The 20,165-nt window shown below is 55.6% G+C and overlaps 1 protein-coding gene across 2 annotated transcripts in view; it reads left to right on the top strand.

Moving 5' to 3' along the window:
- Positions 1-20,165, top strand: part of PRDM15 (PR/SET domain 15) — a 68,370-nt gene that overhangs the window by 45,061 nt on the left and 3,144 nt on the right. For both annotated transcript variants that reach the window (XM_070795252.1, XM_070795262.1), the window contains exons 12-23: positions 1,344-1,511; positions 4,046-4,143; positions 6,280-6,411; positions 7,168-7,302; positions 7,985-8,148; positions 8,954-9,033; positions 9,343-9,462; positions 11,183-11,314; positions 12,627-12,710; positions 13,052-13,227; positions 17,320-17,400; positions 18,892-19,101. In XM_070795252.1, coding sequence (XP_070651353.1) covers positions 1,344-1,511; positions 4,046-4,143; positions 6,280-6,411; positions 7,168-7,302; positions 7,985-8,148; positions 8,954-9,033; positions 9,343-9,462; positions 11,183-11,314; positions 12,627-12,710; positions 13,052-13,227; positions 17,320-17,400; positions 18,892-19,101 — 1,580 coding nt within the window. The remainder of the gene's footprint in view (positions 1-1,343; positions 1,512-4,045; positions 4,144-6,279; positions 6,412-7,167; positions 7,303-7,984; positions 8,149-8,953; positions 9,034-9,342; positions 9,463-11,182; positions 11,315-12,626; positions 12,711-13,051; positions 13,228-17,319; positions 17,401-18,891; positions 19,102-20,165) is intronic.

The following is a 20,165-nucleotide window of genomic DNA, read 5'->3' as shown; positions in this document are numbered from 1 at the left end:
ATGCCGACTGTGGGACACCCCCACCACCCATCCTCCTCCACTATGATCAGCCCAAGTGTCTGCAGTGCACAGGCTGAGATTCTGGGATGGGGGTCCATTGTGAAGCAGAATGAGAACCCCAGTCAGAATCAATGTAGAAAATGAAACTTAACTCTGGGATTGGTGCACTCAGCACACACTGACTGACCACGGGAAGTGGTCAGTGGGCTGTAACCAAGGGCCCAGAGATGAGTGTGATGCAGAGCATCCTCTGGCCCTCACTCCGGAGCAGGAAGCACACTGTCATGCCCACCCACACAGGCGACAAGGGACAGGGCTCCTGGGTTGGAGGAGGGCCAGTGGGTAGTGGGGACTCCCTTATGGGGCTGGTTTAGGTGACAGACCCTGGCAGGTACGCGTCCTGGCAGGAGCAGGGAGGGTATGGGGGTTAGGGGGTGACATGAGATGGGGGAGCAGGGGGCCAGTCTGAGAGGAGAGTGCTGGCTGAGATCCCCTGGCGGAGGCCAGGTGGGTGGGACCAAGGTGGACAGCTGACGAGAGGCCAGGGCCTCGCAGGTCCCCCGATGGCCCCTCTGTTTGCACTCATGGGGAGCAGATCCTCAGGGCTAGGGGGGTGGGCAGGAGGGCTGAGGGGTGCCCTGCTTGCCTGGAAGGAAAGAGCAGGGTGGGGACTGTCAGAGGCCCTGGTGGGCAGTTTGGCCACCTTTGGGGAGGAACTGGGGGTGAGGCTGGGATATTGGCCGTCGGTATTTCCAGAGCCTTCATTAGGGGTAGAGGTGGAAGGTATGTGTCTCCTAAAGGGGCCCTAGGAACAAGGCAATCTGTTTACAGGTGGGAGAAACGGGGGATGTCTATGTGCGATGGGGGAGGAGCCCATGGAGGGCCAGGTGGGAGAGAAGGGGCAGGTGATAGCTGGGCTCTGGGGAAGCTGAGCCTGGGTGGGGTGGGGGGAAAGAGGGGCTGGGGGGCTGAGCCTGGGCTGGGGTGGGGAGCTGAGCCTGGGCTGGGGTGGGAGGCAGCTTGTCCGAAGTGGGTGTGGGGAAAGCAGGGGTGGGGGCTGCGGTCAGGTTAGGGGGTGAGGGCCCAGGCCTTTTGCCTCACTAGGAATCCCCAGATGCTGTAGATGTGTGTCCTGGGGGTGAGGGGATGGGCTGGGCAGTAGCTCTGTCCGCTCTGCACATGCCTCAGGCCTGGCCGGGCAGGGTGTTTTCTCAGTTCAGATGGTGGCGGCAGTGCCTTTTCCTGACTCTGCCCTTCCCCTCGGCCTCATTGCCAGCCCCAGGGGAACGAGCGCTCAGTGTCACGCACCTAAAAGCCGCTTCCTTTCCCAACCTCTTCGACAGACGACAAGACGTTCCAGTGTGAGATGTGCTTCCGGTTCTTCTCCACCAACAGCAACCTCTCCAAGCACAAGAAGAAGCACGGGGACAAGAAGTTCGCCTGTGAGGTCTGCAACAAGATGTTCTACCGCAAGGACGTCATGCTCGACCACCAGAGGCGGCACCTGGAAGGTGAGCGCACCTGTGGGCTTGGGTGATGCCGCCCCGCCCCCGTGGGTGCCTGCTGTAAGGCGCTGCCTCACAGGAACTGGCACAGCCTCGGGTCCTGCGGGGAATGGTCGCGTCACATGTCAGTGGGAACCGGAGCCGTCCCGAACACTCCACGGGGCGCTGAACACTCCACGGGGCGTGGGGAGGATATCAGGGGAACTGGACTCTTTGAGGGACTGAACGTCCTCAGTCACCCAAAACAGTTTTTCCAAGGAGTTTAATATTGAGGAAATGCTTCCGATATAAGTAGGGAAAAGATGGGGTATGAAGTGCCACATGGGGTGTGCTTGCAGCCATGTGGGTGCAGCAGAGCCTTGCAGGAGGATGCTGTTGGGGCCACGAGTGACTCCCCCTCTTCCCCTTCTGTCTGTCGAGGGCCCTGATGACCCTTGCCAAGTCTGGCGGGCCTGGGGCTGCCCTTCATGTGGTGGGTTCACGAGAGGCCAGCACAAGACAAAGTGGACTTAAGTGGGGTCAGTATTGGGGTGGGACGTGGCAGGGCAACTGAGGGAAGGAGTAAGACAGGAAGTGAGGTGTGTGTGCGGGGGGCCCCGCAGGGCAGACCCGACGGGAAGGCCAGGGCACCAAAGAGAAGAAGGAGACCTGGGCCCCTGGGCCACAGGTGTGTCCTGAGCACGCACCTCACCTGAGGTTTTCTCCAAGAACCTGCTCTGACAGACCCTCTTTTTAAGTGGCACTTCAGCTTTAGTGGCTCAGATGTGAAGAATCCACGCACGATGCAGGAGACCCAAGTTTGATCCCTGTTTTGGGAAGATCCATTGGCAACTCACTCCAGTGTTCTTGCCTGGAGAATCCCCACGGACAGAGGAGCCTGGTGGGCTACAGTCCATGGGACACAGAGAGTGGGACATGACTGACTGCCTAAGCACAGCACAATCCTTATTCTGCAGGCCATTGCTCTCTTGCCAACCGGCCTCTGTAAGCAGCACTCACTGAGCAGAGCACCTTCTTATTAAAAAAAAAGTCACTTTACAAAGAATTACGAATGGAGTATATATGCCTGTTGAGGAAAAAGGTCAGATAACAAACTCGTACGTGAAGTCTGACCACTGCACACAGCTGTGTATGTACGTGTGTCATCGTGGCTTTTAATACATGCCTGATCACGTCCTGCCTCACGTTTGCATCCTGCCTTTTTACCTGGCCCTTCTCCACCTGGTTCATAAGCTCCACCACTCCCTCTGTGATCTGGGGCTGCTCCAAGGGCCTGGTGTCCACTTTGTGAGTAGGTGGCCTTGGGCACGCCCCTGGGCCTGTCTCCTCACCATCTGCGGTGGGGATAACCACTGCGCTGACCTGCTGGCCTGGTTGAACTGGACCCTGATTATCAAGCCCCAGGTGGGCCCCTAAGAGCTGCCATTACCTGGAGAAGTCAGGTGTTTCCTGATTGACACATGTGTGGGTTGCATTATACAACTTTTATCTCACAATGTTTTACAGCTGACACAGCTCAAATCATTTTCCTTGGGAATGAGCGAATACTCTGTGGCTGTTCATGGCCTTCCCTTCTATATAGAAGCGTAAACCACACCAGCTGCACACCTGCATGCTTTACTGCTGGGAACTGTTTGTCTCCAGGTCACCTTGCCAGCCATGTTTGAGCCTGGCTCTGTGTTCACATGGTTTATGCAAGAATGCCCCAGAAAGACAGGTCAGTGGTTAGTAAGAGACCCTGAGAAGGAACTTCTTGTTTGTATCCAAAAATTCCTTGTTTCCTGAGAACTTCTCAGTCTGTTTTGACCCCAATTATGAACACTTGGGCTTCCCAGCTAGTGCTAGTGGTAAAGAACCTGCCTGCTAATGCAGGAGGTGTAAGAGGCCAGGGTTTGATCCCTCAGTGGGGAAGATTCCTTGGAGGACAGCATGGCAACGCACTCCAGTATTTTTACCTGGAGAATCCCATGGACAGGGGATCCTGGCAGGCTGCAGTCCATGGGGTTGAAGAGTCAGACATTGAAGTGACTGAGCACGCACACATGAACACTTATGCCTTAATTTTTTTTTTTTTTTTTAGTCTTACTGTTTACCTTGATCCTGATTGGGCTGATTTAATGTTAAGTATGAATATTACTATCTTTTTAATAAGTATTCCCGCCTACTCTCAGCTGTCTCAAAGAATCCCACCGTTGTCTTGAGCCTTTAGGTTGAGCACAAATGCCTTCCTTACGGTAACGCATTCTGACTCTTCTGCGTTGTAAAACTCGCTGCCCTTGGATTTGCAAGTGTCAGGTGCGGCAGGCGGTAAGGAGCTTGTGGCGTGGGCTCCTGCCCCGTCGCCCGGGCTCCGTCTCCGAGCGGCAGGTGGCGCTAGTGCATCACAGACAAGAGACCCTGCTGGCTCCTTGGACCCACCCATGGGCAGCCCTGACCTCTGCTGGCTGGGCGAGCCCCTGGCAGATGGCGGACGTCGGAAGGGACCAGGGCTCCCGCGTGCGGTGCGCACTGACTCTGACTCTCGCGGGCGGGGGTTTCAGGAGTGCGGCGGGTGAAGAGGGAAGACGTGGAGGCCGGCGGCGGTGAGAACCTGGTGCGCTACAGGAAGGAGCCGTCTGGATGCCCGGTGTGCGGCAAGGTAACACGAGTCGGTGCGGTACCCGGGACCCAGCTCACCTTTTTCTATGGGAAACCTGAGAGCTCTACCCACTGCACGCGTGGACGGGGTTGGGGGAGAAGGTTTAGGGTCGAGTGGATACTCGGGTGTCCTGAGCCACGGGGTCCCGTTACTCGGTGCTCCGGTCATCTGCTCTCTTGCTGTCGAGGTGGATCTCCAGTGAAGGAGCTCAGCCTTGTCTCCGCTCAGCTAGGATTTTCCGCCGATGCCGCCAAAGTGCGCATGCTCCATCTCCAGTGCCCGGAGCCGGGCGCGTGTGGTGGAGGGGGCTGGACGTTCTAGGTTTACATCTTGGTCAGTTGTGATCCTCCCGCACTATTTCCAAGTGAGACACTGACCCAGCCACGGCCACACACGCCATGCATGTCCATGGATGCTTGTGCCCCAAGTAAGCAAATCAATGCTGGGCTGTCTGAGCTGGCCGTCAGAGAGGCCTGACTGCTCGGCAGACCCTAAACTTCCAGAGTGCACCGACTATCTGAATAGCCCCGGGCCACGTCCAGGAGGGGCATTGATCAGCCCTGCGTGGGGAGCCCTGTCCAAGTGCTGCCGTCCAGGCCACGTCAGCTTACACGGGAAATGGTGGTGGTCTTTGTGCATGTGCCCCCTGCAGTTGCTCCATTCTTAGACTTGCCTCCCACTACTCGGGAGGCCCAGGCTCTCAGTCCCACAAGCCCACGGGAGCCACGTGGCCCTGGAGCATCGGTGCACCCTCAACAGACACCAGGTCCAGACGATGGAAAAGTGAAACCCCAGGCCACTGGCCAGCTGTGATTTGGCCTAGCCTGCTGGCAAGTGGCCACATTGCCAGATCTTTTGACCTTTTCAAGAGAAAACGGAAATCCATGTTTTTATGGGAAATTTCCTGATTTTTTTTTTTTTTCCAAACCACAAAGCAAACAGGTCAGCTGGGTTGTGTGGCCCGTGGACCCACAGTGCAGGCCCTGACTTAGTGTGGGTTTAGGGGCTGGAGTGGCAGGGGGAGCAGGTGCCGCAGAATGCACACCTGAGCCCAGGTGGCCAGGCAGGGGTGGATGAGGCTGCCCTGTATCCACGGATCCTGCTCATCCTGCCTGCCGACCACTGGCTCTGAGGAGTGACAACACCATGTCCCTCCTGTGTTCTTGGAATACCCTGTGCGTGAACCAGCCAGCTATGTGACTCACACTCAGACACGTTTTATTCTGTGAGATGTTCACTGGATGCTCACAGAGGGATGCCGGCAACAAAGGAACCTGAATGTCTCCAGGACTGACTTCTTCACTGCCTCCAGCTATACCTGTCTCCAGCCCTGTCTGCTTGGAGAAGACAGGTGCTGGGGGACACCCAGGGCCTCTGTCCCTCCCCAGAGGTGCCCATCTTCCTGCTCTGCTGACTTGACTTGCGGCCCGGCCTCCCTGGGCTGTGGTCTCAGGGCTGTCGGCCCCAAGTCACCTGCAGATCTTGAACGGAAATGTCCCTCAACAACATTTGCCTCTGTTCCTTGTGAACCTTTTTCCCTTTCATTCAGGTTTTGGTCTCTTTCTGAGAACAGTGCTAAGGAGACCTGCTCCTCTGGTTACTTGACCATTAGGGGGAAAGCCATGCGGCCAGAGACTTTAGATCAGTGGGGTTGGGGTGGTGGTCTCTGCAGGCACATCTGGATTAGTATTGATTGGGTGAATGGCTGAGTCCCCACACTTATCACTTTAGACACGAAATACAGAGAAATTGAGGGAGGTGGTAATAATTATGCATGAAATAGGGAACACAAACTGTAACTCTGATACCCACTTTGAGAAAACTGCAGCTGTTTGTGTGACTTACTCTTCTTGGTAGGCCCCATTCCAGTGAAATATTTGAGTAAAATTGTGAGCAGAGTAGTGTATGGTGAAGACTAAAGAACGGTTAGTTCTGTATTACAATGTAAGCACCAGTTTAAATGGTTAAACGATCATGATTGCAGTACCACGGGATTATTTCTCTTGAACACTGAGGATTTGTGGCAACTTATATTTTGGGAGGAAACTACCGCATTTTTGTGCCCGATTATGTTCTCTCAGTGAGGCCCTACATGCGTGGTAACAGGCATCTCCGCCCCCGCTCTCCTGCCCGCAGGTGTTCTCCTGCAGGAGCAACATGAACAAGCACCTGCTGACCCACGGCGACAAGAAGTACACCTGTGAGATCTGCGGGCGCAAGTTCTTCCGTGTGGACGTGCTCAGGGACCACATCCACGTCCACTTCAAGGTGAGTCAGGCGCCTGGCGCGCGGGGCGCGGGGGGGCGGGGCCAGCCCTCGGCGGGGGGGGGGGGGGGGGGGGGGGCGGCGGGGCCAGCCCTCGGCGCGGGGCGCGCGGGGGGGCGGGGCCAGCCCTCTGGGTCCGAGGGATATTTTTGCTGCTCTCCAGGTGAGCTCTCTTGAGTGCTGCATTTCACGCCCACCTAAAGGGCTCACATTAAAAACCCTCCATATGGGGAGGGAGGAGGGTTCAGGATAGGGAACACATGCATACCTGTGGCGGATTCATTTTGATATTTGGCAAAACTAATACAATTATGTAAAGTATAAAAATAAAAAAAACAAAAAAACCCTCCATGCTAGATACCTCCTGGGAGAAGACCAAGGATCAGGCCAGGGGCTTTTGCTTCCTTCCCTACCTTTGAGGAACCTGAGATGAGAGCTTGCCAGTGTGCAGGGTAGTGAGGATTCGGGTTCGCTCTCGGGGGAGAAGTGCTGATCCAGGAAAAAGGAAAGAGTGGTAGGTGCCCAAGTGAGGATGGAGAACACACCCTCCAGGCGTCGTCTGTCTCAGGGACTGTTCCTGAGAGCTCCAGCCCTGGCATGCAGAGTCATGTGAACACAAGCAGGACCTGATGGCACCATCGTCAGGGGGTGGGGTGTTCCAGGTGACCCGAGGACACAGTTTCTGCACCTAGTGTACAGGCCACCGGTTAATGCTTCTGCCAAGCACGTTAGAAGCAGAACATGGTGATTGTCTTGCAGGACATCGCGCTGATGGATGACCACCAGAGAGAGGAGTTTATTGGCAAGATTGGGATCTCCTCAGAAGAAAATGATGACCATTCAGACGAGAGTGCAGACTCAGAGCCTCACAAGTACAGCTGCAAAAGGTGTCAGGTAAGCGGACCACGGCTGCTGAGTGCATGGGGTAGCGGGGCTGCTGGCCCACAGAGGCTCAGGCTTGGGTGGGGCCCTCACAGAAGTCCTGGAGGGCGCCCCAGGGCTCGTCGCTTCTCCGGGATGATGGTTGTGGGTCTTATCACCATCGCAGGGACCACCGTCTCAGAACCAGTCTGGTCCACACGGTGCCTGTGTGGCTGACCAGCGTGGACCTGTGCGCCGGGGCTTCTCTCCTTGGCCGTGCCCTCGCACACAGCAGAGGGCCTTGCTTAGCAGCTGGGGGGGCAGGGGGAGGTTTCCATATTCAGCAATTGGTAGACCCTGTGGTTTCACAAAGTAGGTCCCTGTGTGCTGGGCACCCGCACCAGGCCCTGCACTTGTCAGGACCTTTGGGCGTGGGGGAAAGATGGGGTCAGTTGAGTGCAGAGGAGAGGAGTTCTAGAAGCTGCCTTGGGTGGGGGACGGGACCTGCTGTGAGAGTTACAGGAGGACCTGGGGTCCGCCTCTTAACGGCCCCCCTGCTTCATAGTTTTGCCGGGTACTGGCCCTGCACCTTAGAGTTCCTCTCTGCTGCGTGGAGGCGGGTTCTCCCCCTGCCCGGGGCGCCTGCGCGGAGGCGGCGCATCGTTAGCCGCGGGGATGGGCTGCGTGCGCAGGTGAACAGCGTGTGCGTCCGCAGCTCACCTTCGGCCGCGGGAAGGAGTACCTGAAGCACATCATGGAGGTGCACAAGGAGAAGGGCTACGGCTGCAGCATCTGCCACCGGCGCTTCGCCCTGAAGGCCACCTACCACGCCCACATGGTCATCCACCGCGAGAACCTGCCCGACCCCAACGTGCAGAAGTGAGGATCCCGGGACTCTAGGGTGGTGCGGAGAGAGGGCTGGCTTCCCGCAGAGGGGTGGTGAGCACGGAGCAACCTGTCTCCTTGGAGAGCCCTGGGCCGGCCTGGGGGATGCGCTGGCCTTGCTCCTTGCTTGGTCATCAGCTCGCACAGTCTCTGGGACCCACAGCAGTGGGCGGCATTGCAGACCTGCCTACATAGGACCAGAGACCCTTTTCCCCAGAGTAATTAGGTTTTGTGAACATCAGCTCCCCCATCTGGCTGCAGCCAGTAGTCAGTACTGCGTGTCTGGGTGAGTCAGGCTACAGCCTTGTTTAGAGCCGAGTCCTCCGCTGGGGCCGCGACCCGGAGGCCTGAACAACAGTGACATGTTATGTCGATGCTGAGGCTGAGCTCTGGGTCCCCCTGTGGCCATGGGAGAGTGTCAGCCCCAGCTCTCTCCTTGGCGCCAGGGTGTGTCTTCATGGCCTTCCCTCTGCGCGTGTCTCTGTGTCCCTGCTTGAAAGAACACCAGTTACTGGGTTAGGGCCCGTCCAGTGACCTCATCTTTAATTTGAGGACCTCTGCAGAGACCCCCCCCCCCCATCTCCAGGCTCAGCCACGTTCTGAGGTGCAGAGTCAGGATGCCAGCATCTGAACTTCGAGGGGGACAACTCAGCCCAGATGGAGGCTAAGGTCTCGGGCCCCTTGTCACCCCCATAGCACCTTTTTTACCCCACTTGCTGATAAAGGCGCTTATGCAAGTGCACTCCGTGTGCCGGTCGGCCGAGGCTGTGTGCCGTCCTGAGCCTGTGTCTGCTTTCAGGTACATCCACCCCTGCGAGATCTGCGGGCGGATCTTCAACAGCATCGGGAACCTGGAGCGGCACAAACTAATCCACACAGGTAGCCGGGCCTGGGAGGATGCAGCGCTAGGCCCCTCTGCGTGCTTCCTGCCCTGGGGGGTCGTCATCATCTCCCGGCTGGTCCTTCTCCATCCATACTTGCTACTCCTCCCAACTCAGCCCCTCCTTGTCCAGTCCCCCTCTGGGTCCTTGCAGAGACCAAGGAAGGAGGGTTCAGTGGTCAGGGCTCCAGCTGCAAGGGGTGGGTTGGGTTGGGCCAGGGGATGTGCTTCTTCCGGGTGCTGCCCTCGTGCAGTGACCCTGGGTCAGGATTCCCTGCGGTGACAGCCTGCCCTGTGTTTGCTTGTAGGTGTGAAAAGTCATGCCTGTGAGCAGTGTGGGAAGTCCTTTGCCAGGAAGGACATGCTGAAGGAGCACATGCGTGTCCATGACAACATCCGGGAGTACCTGTGTGCAGAGTGTGGGAAAGGTGAGGGCAGGTGGGGGCCTGGCCGTCATCCAGAAGGGGCAGCAGGCCGAGTGGCTGGTGGGGGGCGTCGCCCAGACCTGAGTCATCTACCAGAAAAGAAGACCCAGAGTATTTAACCGTGGGTCAAAAAGAAAAGTCAGTCAAAGGCAGGGGATAAAACCGAGGCATAGGTAAGCTGTTTTAAGAGCAGGGAGACGGTGCAGCGTGGCTGTGTGATGTATAGAGCGCCCTCAGAATCACCGTGTGTGATGTACAGAGCGCCCTCAGAATCACCGTGTGTGATGTACAGAGTGCCCTCAGAATCACCGTGTGGTCTCAGTGGAGGTGCAGACCCCTCAGCTGCTTCCAGGGACCAGCTGTGTGTCGACGCTGACTTTCTGTGGCCGGTGATGACAATGACCTTTATTTTAATCAGGTGAAATTAGTTAAATGAACCTGTTAGTAAAATAGTTCATATCACTAAGTATAATCAGATAGAAAGAGATAATCTCAGTCCATGGTAAAATTTTAACCCATTTCTGTTTAAAAAGAAACCAAAACTGTGAGGAAGGCTTGGAGCTGTGGATCTTTGGTTCCAAGTGGCTGCCAGTGCTGTGTGTGTGGAAGAGTGGCAGGGCCACCCCCCTTCAGATACAGGACAAATCAAGTCTGTCTTGATTTAAAAGTTTGTCTTGATGCCGTTAGCATTTTTTAAAAATTTACTATTTCATGAAGTTTTTATTTTTCCTTGATTTTTAAAATTAAACAGGAAGGTATAAAGCAAACACAAATGTCCCATAATTCTACTCACTGGATCAACTGCTAATTAGCCTCATAAAATAAGATTACATGTAGAAGACTTAAAGAGTTAACCAGAGAAGAGCAGAAAGTGAGAAGTTCCTCACCCTGGGCAGCTCCAGTCCCCCTCCCCAGAGGCAAGAGTTTCTTGTCTGTTCTCCAGAGTAACCCTGTGCAACAGTGCAGATTGTTCTATTGAAAAGTAACACAAGAACCTAACCAAAAAATATTTATTTTTAAACAACACAAATGGTTATACAAAATAGTTTTTCCTGCCTCAGGCCTTAGTTACATGCTTCAAAAGCAGCATGTAAGTGTTACACACGGACATTTCTAGAAGTTTCTACCCGTGTCTTAGCCCTGGCCATGCTGGGTGGAAGTCCACCCCCAGCCCCAGCCCCATCTTTGCCACAGCTCTTCCAGCCCCATTCCCACCGCTCTGGAGCTGTGGAGAGGTGGGGAGGGCTGGAGGGGACAGGTCTGGTGGGCCCTGCCCCCAGGTGGGCAGGGACAACCATACCTGAGTCCTGAGTGCTGCTCAGTGGGCCTGGCCGGATGGGGAGGGGTGTCCAGGGCAGGTACTGGGGCCTGTTCTCACATCTTGTATGGCATACCTTTCCTCAGGGTGGGCATGGGCGCTGTGGGTGGGCATGGGCACTTGGGGTGGAGTGGCGGTGGGGCATGGGCACTCGGGGTGAGTGGGGGTGGGGCATGGGCACTCGGGGGCGTGGGGGTGGGGCATGGGCACTCGGGGTGAGTGGGGGTGGGGCATGGGCACTCGGGGGCGTGGGGGCAGGGAAGGACATGGGGGTGGGGTAAGGCATGGACCCTCGGGGCGGGGGATGAGCGGGGTGTGGGGGGCAGGCGTGGGCACTGGGGGCAGGGTGTGGGGTGTGGCATGGGCGGCTCCCGAGGTGGGGCGCCAACCCGCCCTGTCCCGCAGGCATGAAGACCAAGCACGCGCTGCGCCACCACATGAAGCTGCACAAGGGCATCAAAGAGTACGAGTGCAGGGAGTGCCACCGCAAGTTCGCGCAGAAGGTCAACATGCTCAAGCACTATAAGCGGCACACAGGTGAGTCCGTGGTGCTCGGGTGCAGAGGCACCAGCCCGCTGGTGAGGAACAGCTCGAGCAGAGCCGCCGCTGCTCCGCAGGGTCTCTAGCTCCCAACAGGCCCCTGGCTCTCTGGTCGAGCTTTAGGAAACTGGATAAGTAATCGGTTTCCCAGAAGCTCCCCCATCCCTGCAACAAGCCCCCTGCGTCCCCCAAACACACAGGTCCTGGTTACCACCCTCGATGCCTTCAGTGCCCTTCCCTCCCACTCAGCCAGGAGAAACCATCGGACAAAGACCTGGCATGTGTGTGTGCATGATCGTCATGTCATCTGGACAGGAGACTGGACCCCTTAAGTGTCTATCAGCAGGGCAGAGGCTGAATTGTGTGTCCACCTTAAAGGACAGTGCTTCCTTCAAGTGATGAGATGTGCATGTTAACTTTCATCAACATTCACGAGCTCATTTCTTATAAACGGTTGTCTATGGGTAAACGTGTATATAAGACAGAATCAGATCGACAGCAGAATGAGAGACAGTCTTCCCAGGGTGGTGGAGCTGTGTGTGAAGTTAGCAGGAGCATCTGGTTGGTTCATATTCTCTCTGTAATGGACTTGAGTCTTGCTACTGCCTGGCCCAGCTGTGTGCCCACCTCTCTCACTGCCCCCAGGGCCGGCCAGGCCACCACACAGGTCTGCTTTGGGTCCCCCTGGAATGCCAGCCCCCAGGGCACTGGGCTTTCACAAAAGCATGCGGCTCTCCTTTTCCTGGGGGAGGCCATCCGTTTCTTGCTTCCCCTTTTCTGGGAAGCGCTCACCTCCTGGGACTGGGTCCTGCGCCTCCTTGGGGGTCTCACAACTCTCCACCCACTGGGGTGTAGTGGCCTCTGTTGCTCTTGCCTCCAGGAGCCACGTGAACATGGGATCCCGAGTACCAGGGGCCCAGCAAATACAGGACCAAGATAAGCAGGCTTGAAAGTCACTTGCCGTGCTTTACATTTAGGGCAAATGTTTATCTAAGAGGCAGAGGGCCCACCTTTTTTGTCAGCTTGGGGAATGCAACGGTCTGACGGCTTGATACTTCCATGTTGCAGGCGGGCAGGGTGACCACCCCAGCCCAAGTCACTGATCTGAACACTCAGACACCTGCAGTAGAATGGTTTTCAAGCCACAGTTTGCAGGTTGAATGGGGGAATGAAGGCTTACTGTCATCTCTGGGTAACTTAGCAGCCCCCACAGCCTTTACAAATACAGAAACGTGTCATGGACAAGACTGATGCTGTATACAGTTAAAACACTCGAGAAACGTGATGTTAAATGTGCCTTTTCCTGCAGGGATTAAAGATTTCATGTGCGAACTGTGCGGAAAAACATTCAGTGAGAGAAACACGATGGAGACACACAAGCTCATCCACACGGGTGAGCTGGGAGTGCCTGGGGACCATCCGGCCGGCTGCCATGGTTTCTGCTGGGGCCGTCTGGGTGTGCAGGGTGTGGAGAGCTTGGCTGTGAGGCTCTATGTGGACTTTTTCAGAATATCTGGCACTTTTGTGCCTTAATGAAGCCCCTTCCCCCCTAAAATTCAGCCACAAAACTTTCGAATATTCATGCTCGCATTTTCAGATGTTGATTGAAGCATTCCTGGGTGGGAGGGGGGTCTTTCCAAGGCCTGACCTCGGGGTGGGTGACTGGGTCCGCGACCTAGAGGCTGACCCCCTCACCACCCACGCTCATCTCTCCCTCCCCATGCGCCCGCGCAGTGGGCAAGCAGTGGACGTGCTCCGTGTGCGACAAGAAGTACGTCACCGAGTACATGCTGCAGAAGCACGTGCAGCTCACCCACGACAAGGTGGAGGCGCAGAGCTGCCAGCTGTGTGGGACTAAGGTGTCCACCAGGGCCTCCATGAGCAGACACATGCGGCGCAAGCACCCTGAGGTGAGCATGCGCCGGGCGGGGCTCCCCACTCTACATCCCCTCCCCCGTGCGAGCCCGGCACCTCTGTCCTCGGCCCGCTGACTTCCCCCGCTCCGAGATCCCACCACGCAGGGTCACCACCCCGGGATTCCTGGAGGCAGGGCCGGGGTCCGACGCTCCCCTCTGCCTGCGGGTAGGAGGCACCGAATGGATGAGTGAATAGAAGAGCCCCAAGTGGTCTTTTGCTGAAGTAATCAATTACTCCCTCCCTGGAATTATAGCAGGACAGGGGTGCTACCCTCCCTCTCCCCCATTCCTCCCTTTAGAGTAGCTAAAAAATGTGCAGAACCAGGGGCTCTGCATGGTGTTGGGGGCTGCTTAGAAAGTGGCCCTGAGGATTGAGATGGAGAAAGTGTACCCAGGAAGGTAGGTGGACCCTGACACCCAGAAGCCGGTGCTCAAGGCAGGTCCAGGGCATTGAATAAGTCATTCTGTTTGAAAAGACAGTAAACTGAAAACAAAACTAGAGGCTTTATAAGCACGAAAGCAGTGAAAATTTTGAACAAACGATTTGACTAAGTAAGCAACATAACAAGTAGAGTTTCTGGGGGTCAAGAGAACACGCAAAGGGAAAACTGAAAAATGGGTCAGTATAGTTAACAGACGGAGAAGGCAATGGCACCCTACTCCAGTACTCTTGCCTGGAAAATCCCATGGACGGAGGAGCCTGGGGTCGCTAAGGGTCGGACACGACTGAGTGACTTCACTTTCACTTTTCACTTTCATGCATTGGAGAAGGAAATGGCAACCCACTCTAGTGTTCTTGCCTGGAGAATCCCAGGGATGGGGGGCCTGGTGGGCTGCCGTCTATGGGGTCGCACAGAGTCGGACACGACTGAAGTGACTTAGCAGCAGCAGTTAACAAATACTGGCTGTTAATGGTAAAGATAGCACGCCTTCCACGAGAATAACAGAGAACCCACTGTGTCTGGGGAGAGGAGATTCACTAAAGGAAGTACATGTGGTTGAGACACGAGAGAAAGCCTTTAACAGTAGAAGGTGGCATGCTTCCTCCATGGAATTAGGGGAGGTTCTGGGATTCAGAATGACTGGGATTGCACCCAATTCCAGGACTGGAAGCTCAGAGGTTAAAGCATCTGCCTGCAGTGCGGGAGACCAGGGTTCGATCCCTGGGTTGGAAAGATCCTCTGGAGAAGGAAATGGCACCCCACTCCAGCACTCTTGCCTAGAAAATCCCATGGACAGAGGAGCCTGGTAGGCTACAGACCATGGGGTCGCAAAGAGTCGGACACAACTGAGCAACTTCACTTTCACTTTCCACGGCATGCACAGTTGCATGTCCTCCTGAGGGTAGTGTGACATCTCCCCAATGCTTTAATAAATGACTGCGTGGACCCCTGAGTGTCCAGTAAGAGGAATGCCGCTGTTAGTGGTAGCTCAGCGATGTGCGTGACTGTGATGTGTTTGCAGAGAGTTCTGCGTAAGATTGTGAATGCGCATTGTAAGAAAGCAGCATGCACCTTGCATAGACTACAGGTGTACCCACAGCATGTCGTTCACATTGTATATTTACAGATACTCACCTGTGTAATATAAACCATGTGAAACAAGAAAGGGGGAAGCATTGCACTGTGGTCTTCTGGCACCAAAGTTTTGGTTATTTCTTACCTTTATAGTTTTCTCTGTTTCAAAGAATCGCCTCTGATGAACATGGGTTACTTTTGCAATTATAAGAGCACCTTCTGCTTCATTTGGCTGATGAGTTCGTCTTTTTCTCCCATCACCTCGCCATGTCCTCCACAGCCCGTGCAGATCCATGACCCATGGACCCCAGGCTCTTTCCGCTTAGCATGAGGAACTGGGATTCCACCAGCTTTGCTCCCCTCACTCCAGCCTTTTTCGCCTAGTGGCCTGCTGGCGTCTCCACCTAGAGAAACAAAGTCGGGAGCAGGAGCCTGGTGTGTCAGCATCCATCCGGCTGCCCAGTGTCAGTGGGGCCCCCTCTAGGTGTTGGGGTCCAGGGCAGATGCTGCAGGCTCCCCCGGGGGCTCGTGGTGGGTGGGAGTGAGTGATTTCTCGGTACATGGGTGTCTGTAGCTCCGTGCACTAACGGTGTGCACGGTGGGTTTTGCCCATGGCATGTGTGATGTGTGCTGCTGGGTGCAGGGCCCTTGCGGACACGGAGCAGCTCAGCAGACATTTTCCTCTGGTTAATGATCACTTGCCTCATTGCTCCATCTGCATGGCCACCTCTTAGCACCTCTTGTCAAGCCCACCATGCTGGGCTGCAGAGTACTCTGGAGGGGCCCCCAGCAGGCTCGGGCTCCACTGTCGGGGCTCTCTTCTCACTCCCTTCTGTCTCAGGCACTTTCAGCCTCTCTCCCCTGGGCTGCTTTCCTTCGATCCTTTGATGTTTCTCTGTTGTTTCCTTCTGTGTGTTCAGACAAATAGTTAAGTGCCTGCAGGGATGAGCGCTGGTGACCAGCTGGACCGGGGGTGCCCCATCCTCTTGGACCTGATGGTCTAGGGTGGTAGATGGAAGGAGGGGAAGGATGCAGACACGTCACACAGAGGAGAGCAGAGGGAATGGGAGAAACGTCCCCAGACTGCAGGAGTGAGGCCGGGGAGGCTCTGCTGCAGTGAGGGCACCACGCGCGGCCAGGCTGTGCAGGGCGGGGGTGCTCTGCAGTGGTGCTGGGCGCAGACTCAGGCGTGGGGGTCTGGTGAAGGCTGGCCTGCGTGTTAGGGTGTTAAGTATAAGCTGCTTTCACAAACTCAGGATCTTTAAGAATTCATGCTGTTCTGTGACTCCACTTATGGTCTTCCCTCTGCTTTGAATGAATGTTACATTGAGGAAGATTCAAACACAAAAAGTGCTTTTCACGTGTGGTCGAATCTCCTAACAGAGTAAAGTCGACAGGTGCTGCTGTGGTGGTTCTCTCTGGCTTCCGGATGGTGTGACTAGGACACTGATGATGTTGGTGATGGAGGTGGTGGTGGCAGTGATGGGGTGGTGATGGTGACAGAGGTGGAGGTGGTGTGGTGGGAGAGAACAGTCAGTGGCCTCCAGCTGCTCTGACTCAGCTTTGCAGCCTCAGTCACACTTGGGTTCTCACCACCATGTCAGCATTTCTATTGAAACACACATAACCGCCTCGCTGGCCGCCCTTTCAGAGAGTGCCCTGTCCTGGATGGTCTTGGATCCTAAGCCCAGAAATACAGTGGTCTGTCATCTTTCTTAAATAAGCCACACCCATGATATATAGCCTATAGTTTTGTTCTTAATTTAGTTTGGAACAAAAATGGAAAGATGCTTGCAAAGCCATTTGACTGCAGAGCCGTTTGGACAGACTGCCGTGCTTTCCCTGGTTGCATTTCGTTTTTCCACGGCCACCTCCGTCCCTCAGCGACTCCCCATCACAGCCTCCCCCCGAAGTGTCCTACGTGCTCTGTGCACCACCTGTGACTTGTTCAGTTAGGTGACCACAGTCACCTGTGTAGCCAGTGTCAGCGGGGTGTGGACCAGGTTTGCGGTGAGGGGGGAACCACGTAAAACTCGAGCGTGTGTTCCAGTGTAAGGGTCTGCCTCCTGCTGAGGACAGGCCGGTGTGGCTCCTGGGGGCTGCGGGTCGGGGGGCGCAGCTGGGAAATTAAGGTGTGTCACATGGACACGTCTCCCTCTTGGTAACTCGTTATAGGATGGGTTTGCTGTACTGTGTCTTATCCCGCTCCGCTCTTAGTGAGAGATACTGAGATTGAGTGAGGATGCACTTCCTCAGAGAGTGGACGGCGTGGACAGGAAGGGAAGCAGGGCCTCCACCGGGGCAGTAGATGGTGCGATGACGCACGGATGGCCGAGGGGACACCCCCGTGTGTGGGAACGCGGTGGACACTTGAGGAGAGGGGGCCTGGGAGGAGGGAAGGAGAGCCGGGCAGGACTCTGGATCCCAGGCTTCTGAGTGCTGAGCAGGGCCGGTGGGCACGTGGGGGCCTGTGAGGGAGACAGCCCAGCGGCCGTGTGTCTGGCCCCACTTTCCTGGGCTGGCCTTCAGGTGCCATGTCCTGGGCTCACGGCCCTGCGCCCACTCCTAGGTCCTGGCCGTGAGGATTGACGACCTGGACCACCTCCCGGAGACCACCACCATCGACGCCTCCTCCATCGGCATCGTCCAGGTGAGCGCGGAGCACGCGGGGCAGGGTGTCTCACCCGAGGAGCCCAGCAGGTGTCAGGAGCAGCCCTTGGGGCAACCCCTACGTGTCACACTCATTTCCCTCTCTTCTGTTAATTGGTCGTCACCCCAGGAGCCTTCTAGTTTCTGTGAACATTTTAGAATTTCAGTTTTCTGAAAACAGATGTGTGTCTTTTTAGAGAATAGATTGTTTATTAAGACTGAGTTCCCCCAGAGAAAACAGTAAAGCATGTGTGTGTGTGTGCATGCACATGCACGCACGTGCAGAGAGAACTAGATTTATTTTAAGGAGTTGGCTCACTTAGTTGTGGGTCTGGCAGGTCCAGAATCTGCCGGGAGGGCCGGAGGCTGGACACCCAAGAGGAGCTGATGCTGGAGGCAGAATTCCCTCGTCTTCTGGGAACTTTGTCGGTTCTCAGGGCCTTCACCTGATTGGTCCAGGCCCACCCACGTTCAGAAGGTGCTGTTTTACTCAGCACCTACTGGCTTCAGTGTTGATCACATCTGAAAAACACCTTCAGGACAGCATCTGGACTGGTGTTGGGCCACATGACTGGGCGCCCCAAACTAGCAAAGGGATGCTTTAGTTAACCATCACAAGTATCACCCAGAAGAGCAAAATAACCTTAAACAAATTATGTGAACTTTCAAAAGGAATTTGTAGTCAGTACCTTGATATAAAGGCTTTCTCTTATTTTGAAGGGAACATTTCGCGCTCAGTCACTTTAAAATCGCGTTTATCCCTCTCTGTTTTGCAGAGAGCAGAGCTTTGAGCCCAGTGCTCAGTGGCTGGGTTGCGCTAAACAGCCAGGCCTAAGACCCATGACCACGTCCGCCCCTGACATGGGCAGCCCCTCGTGGCCATGTCCTGACAGGCCTCCTCGGGGTCTGTCTGCCACTGGGTGAGGCCACACCTCATGGGATGGCACCGAGGACAGGACGGGTGGTGGGTGACCGAGGCGGAGAGCCTTGCGGGCCACCACTGCCCAGCGGCCTCTGTGATCCTGGGCTGGGCCAGCTGTGGGTCAGCAGGAGGGAAAGAAGTATGCCGGGCACCCATCTGTGGTCACCATTACTGCTGGGTCCTTATTTGCTATCCCTAAAAACCATGACCACACGGTTCTTGCAGTCAGACTCATCCTTGATCCAAGATTGTGTCTACAGTGAACCTGTGTCAGTCTGGGGCAGAGAGCCTGATGTGAAAGCCTTTGTAGCCTCAGGCAGAGCTCAACAGGGCTGAAACAAGGGCTCAAAACCTGTTTGCACAGATATTTCTATTTCAGCACCAAGTATGACTTCTATCCAACTTTCCTCACTTTAAAGAGAAGCAGCAGAGACCAGCGGGAACTTGCTGCCATCCCTAGATGTGCACATTAGCAGATGGGCCTGGTCACCTGGTGTCTGGAGATGGTGCCAGGCCGCCTCAGGGGCACGATGCACTGACCTGTCATTGTCTCACCTTCTGTTCGTGCAGCCTGAGCTGAGTCTGGAGCAGGAGGAGCTGGCCGAAGGGAAGCACGTGAAAGCCACCAGGAGAGCTCCCAAGAGGAAGCAGAAGCCGGAGGAGGAGGCCGGGGCCACGGGCCCTGAGGATGCCGCCTTCAGCGAGTTCTCGGAGAAGGAGGGCTCGTTCTCGGGCGGTGTCGGGGACGAGACGGACTCGGCCGTGCAGAGCATCCAGCAGGTGGCGCTTGTGCGGAGTCTGGCCCGGGTGTGGGGGGCCGGCCTGGTATCCTTCTCCCCATGGGGACTTGGACCCTGACCGCCGTCAGCCTGTGCCCCGTTTCCCAGTGCAGACCCAGAGGTCACCACCATCGTGGTGAAAAGCAGGCGTACCCCCACGGTTGGGAACTGGCTGGGACCAGTTGGGGGAGGTCCTCAGGGGCCTGAGTGTGCTGGTCAGGCGGGGGGACCCGACCCTGCACAGCAGGGCGTGTGTCCAGCCGCTGCTTTTAGCCAGAACTTCCCCTTTGCCGACCCTTCCCTGCTTGGGTTTCAGGGCCCTCAGCTCTCTGTCAGCGTGTGTTGGACGCCGCGCCTCTCTTGAGTGGCCCTGGTCATCCTGGTTGCAAGGGTTCCTGTGTTTCTCTGGCCTTTTGTCCCTCTTTGTGGGGAGAGCGGTGCTGTCTTTTTTGTTTATTAGTTCTTGGCCATGCACACGGGTTTGTTGTCCTTCTGAGCTTTGCAGTGTGTTAAAAGACAACGAAGAATATTCTCGTGATTGTTGTTGTTCAGTCGCTGAGTCATGTCTGATTCATTGCGACCTCATGGATGGCAGCATGACAAGCTTCCCTGTTCTTCACTGTCTCCCAGAGTTTGCTCAAACTCATGTTCCTTAAGTTGGTGATGCCATCCAACTATCTCATCCTCTGTCGTCCCCTTCTCCCCCTGCCCTCAGTCTTTCCCAGCATCAGGGTCTTTTCCGATGAGTCAGCTCTTCACATCAGATGGCTAAAATATTGAAGCTTCCGCTTTAGCCTCAGTCCTTCCAGTGACTAGTCAGGGTTGATTTCCTTTAGGATTGACTGGTTTGATCTTGCTGTCCAAGAGACTCTCAAGAGTTTTATCCAACACTGCAATTCAAAAGCATCAGTCCTTCAGCACTCACCCTTCTTTATGATCCAACTCTCACATCCATACATGACTACTGGAAAAACCACAGCTTTGACTAGATGGACCTTTGTTGGCAAAGTAATGTCTCTGCTTTTTAACACACTGTCTAGGTTTGTCATGGCTTTTCTTCCAAGG

Source organism: Bos indicus, chromosome 1, assembly GCF_029378745.1.
Source record: "Bos indicus isolate NIAB-ARS_2022 breed Sahiwal x Tharparkar chromosome 1, NIAB-ARS_B.indTharparkar_mat_pri_1.0, whole genome shotgun sequence".
Classification (NCBI taxonomy): Eukaryota; Metazoa; Chordata; class Mammalia; order Artiodactyla; family Bovidae; genus Bos; species Bos indicus.
Note: the sequence above shows the minus strand (reverse complement) of the source record. Positions and strands in the feature narration are given on the sequence as shown.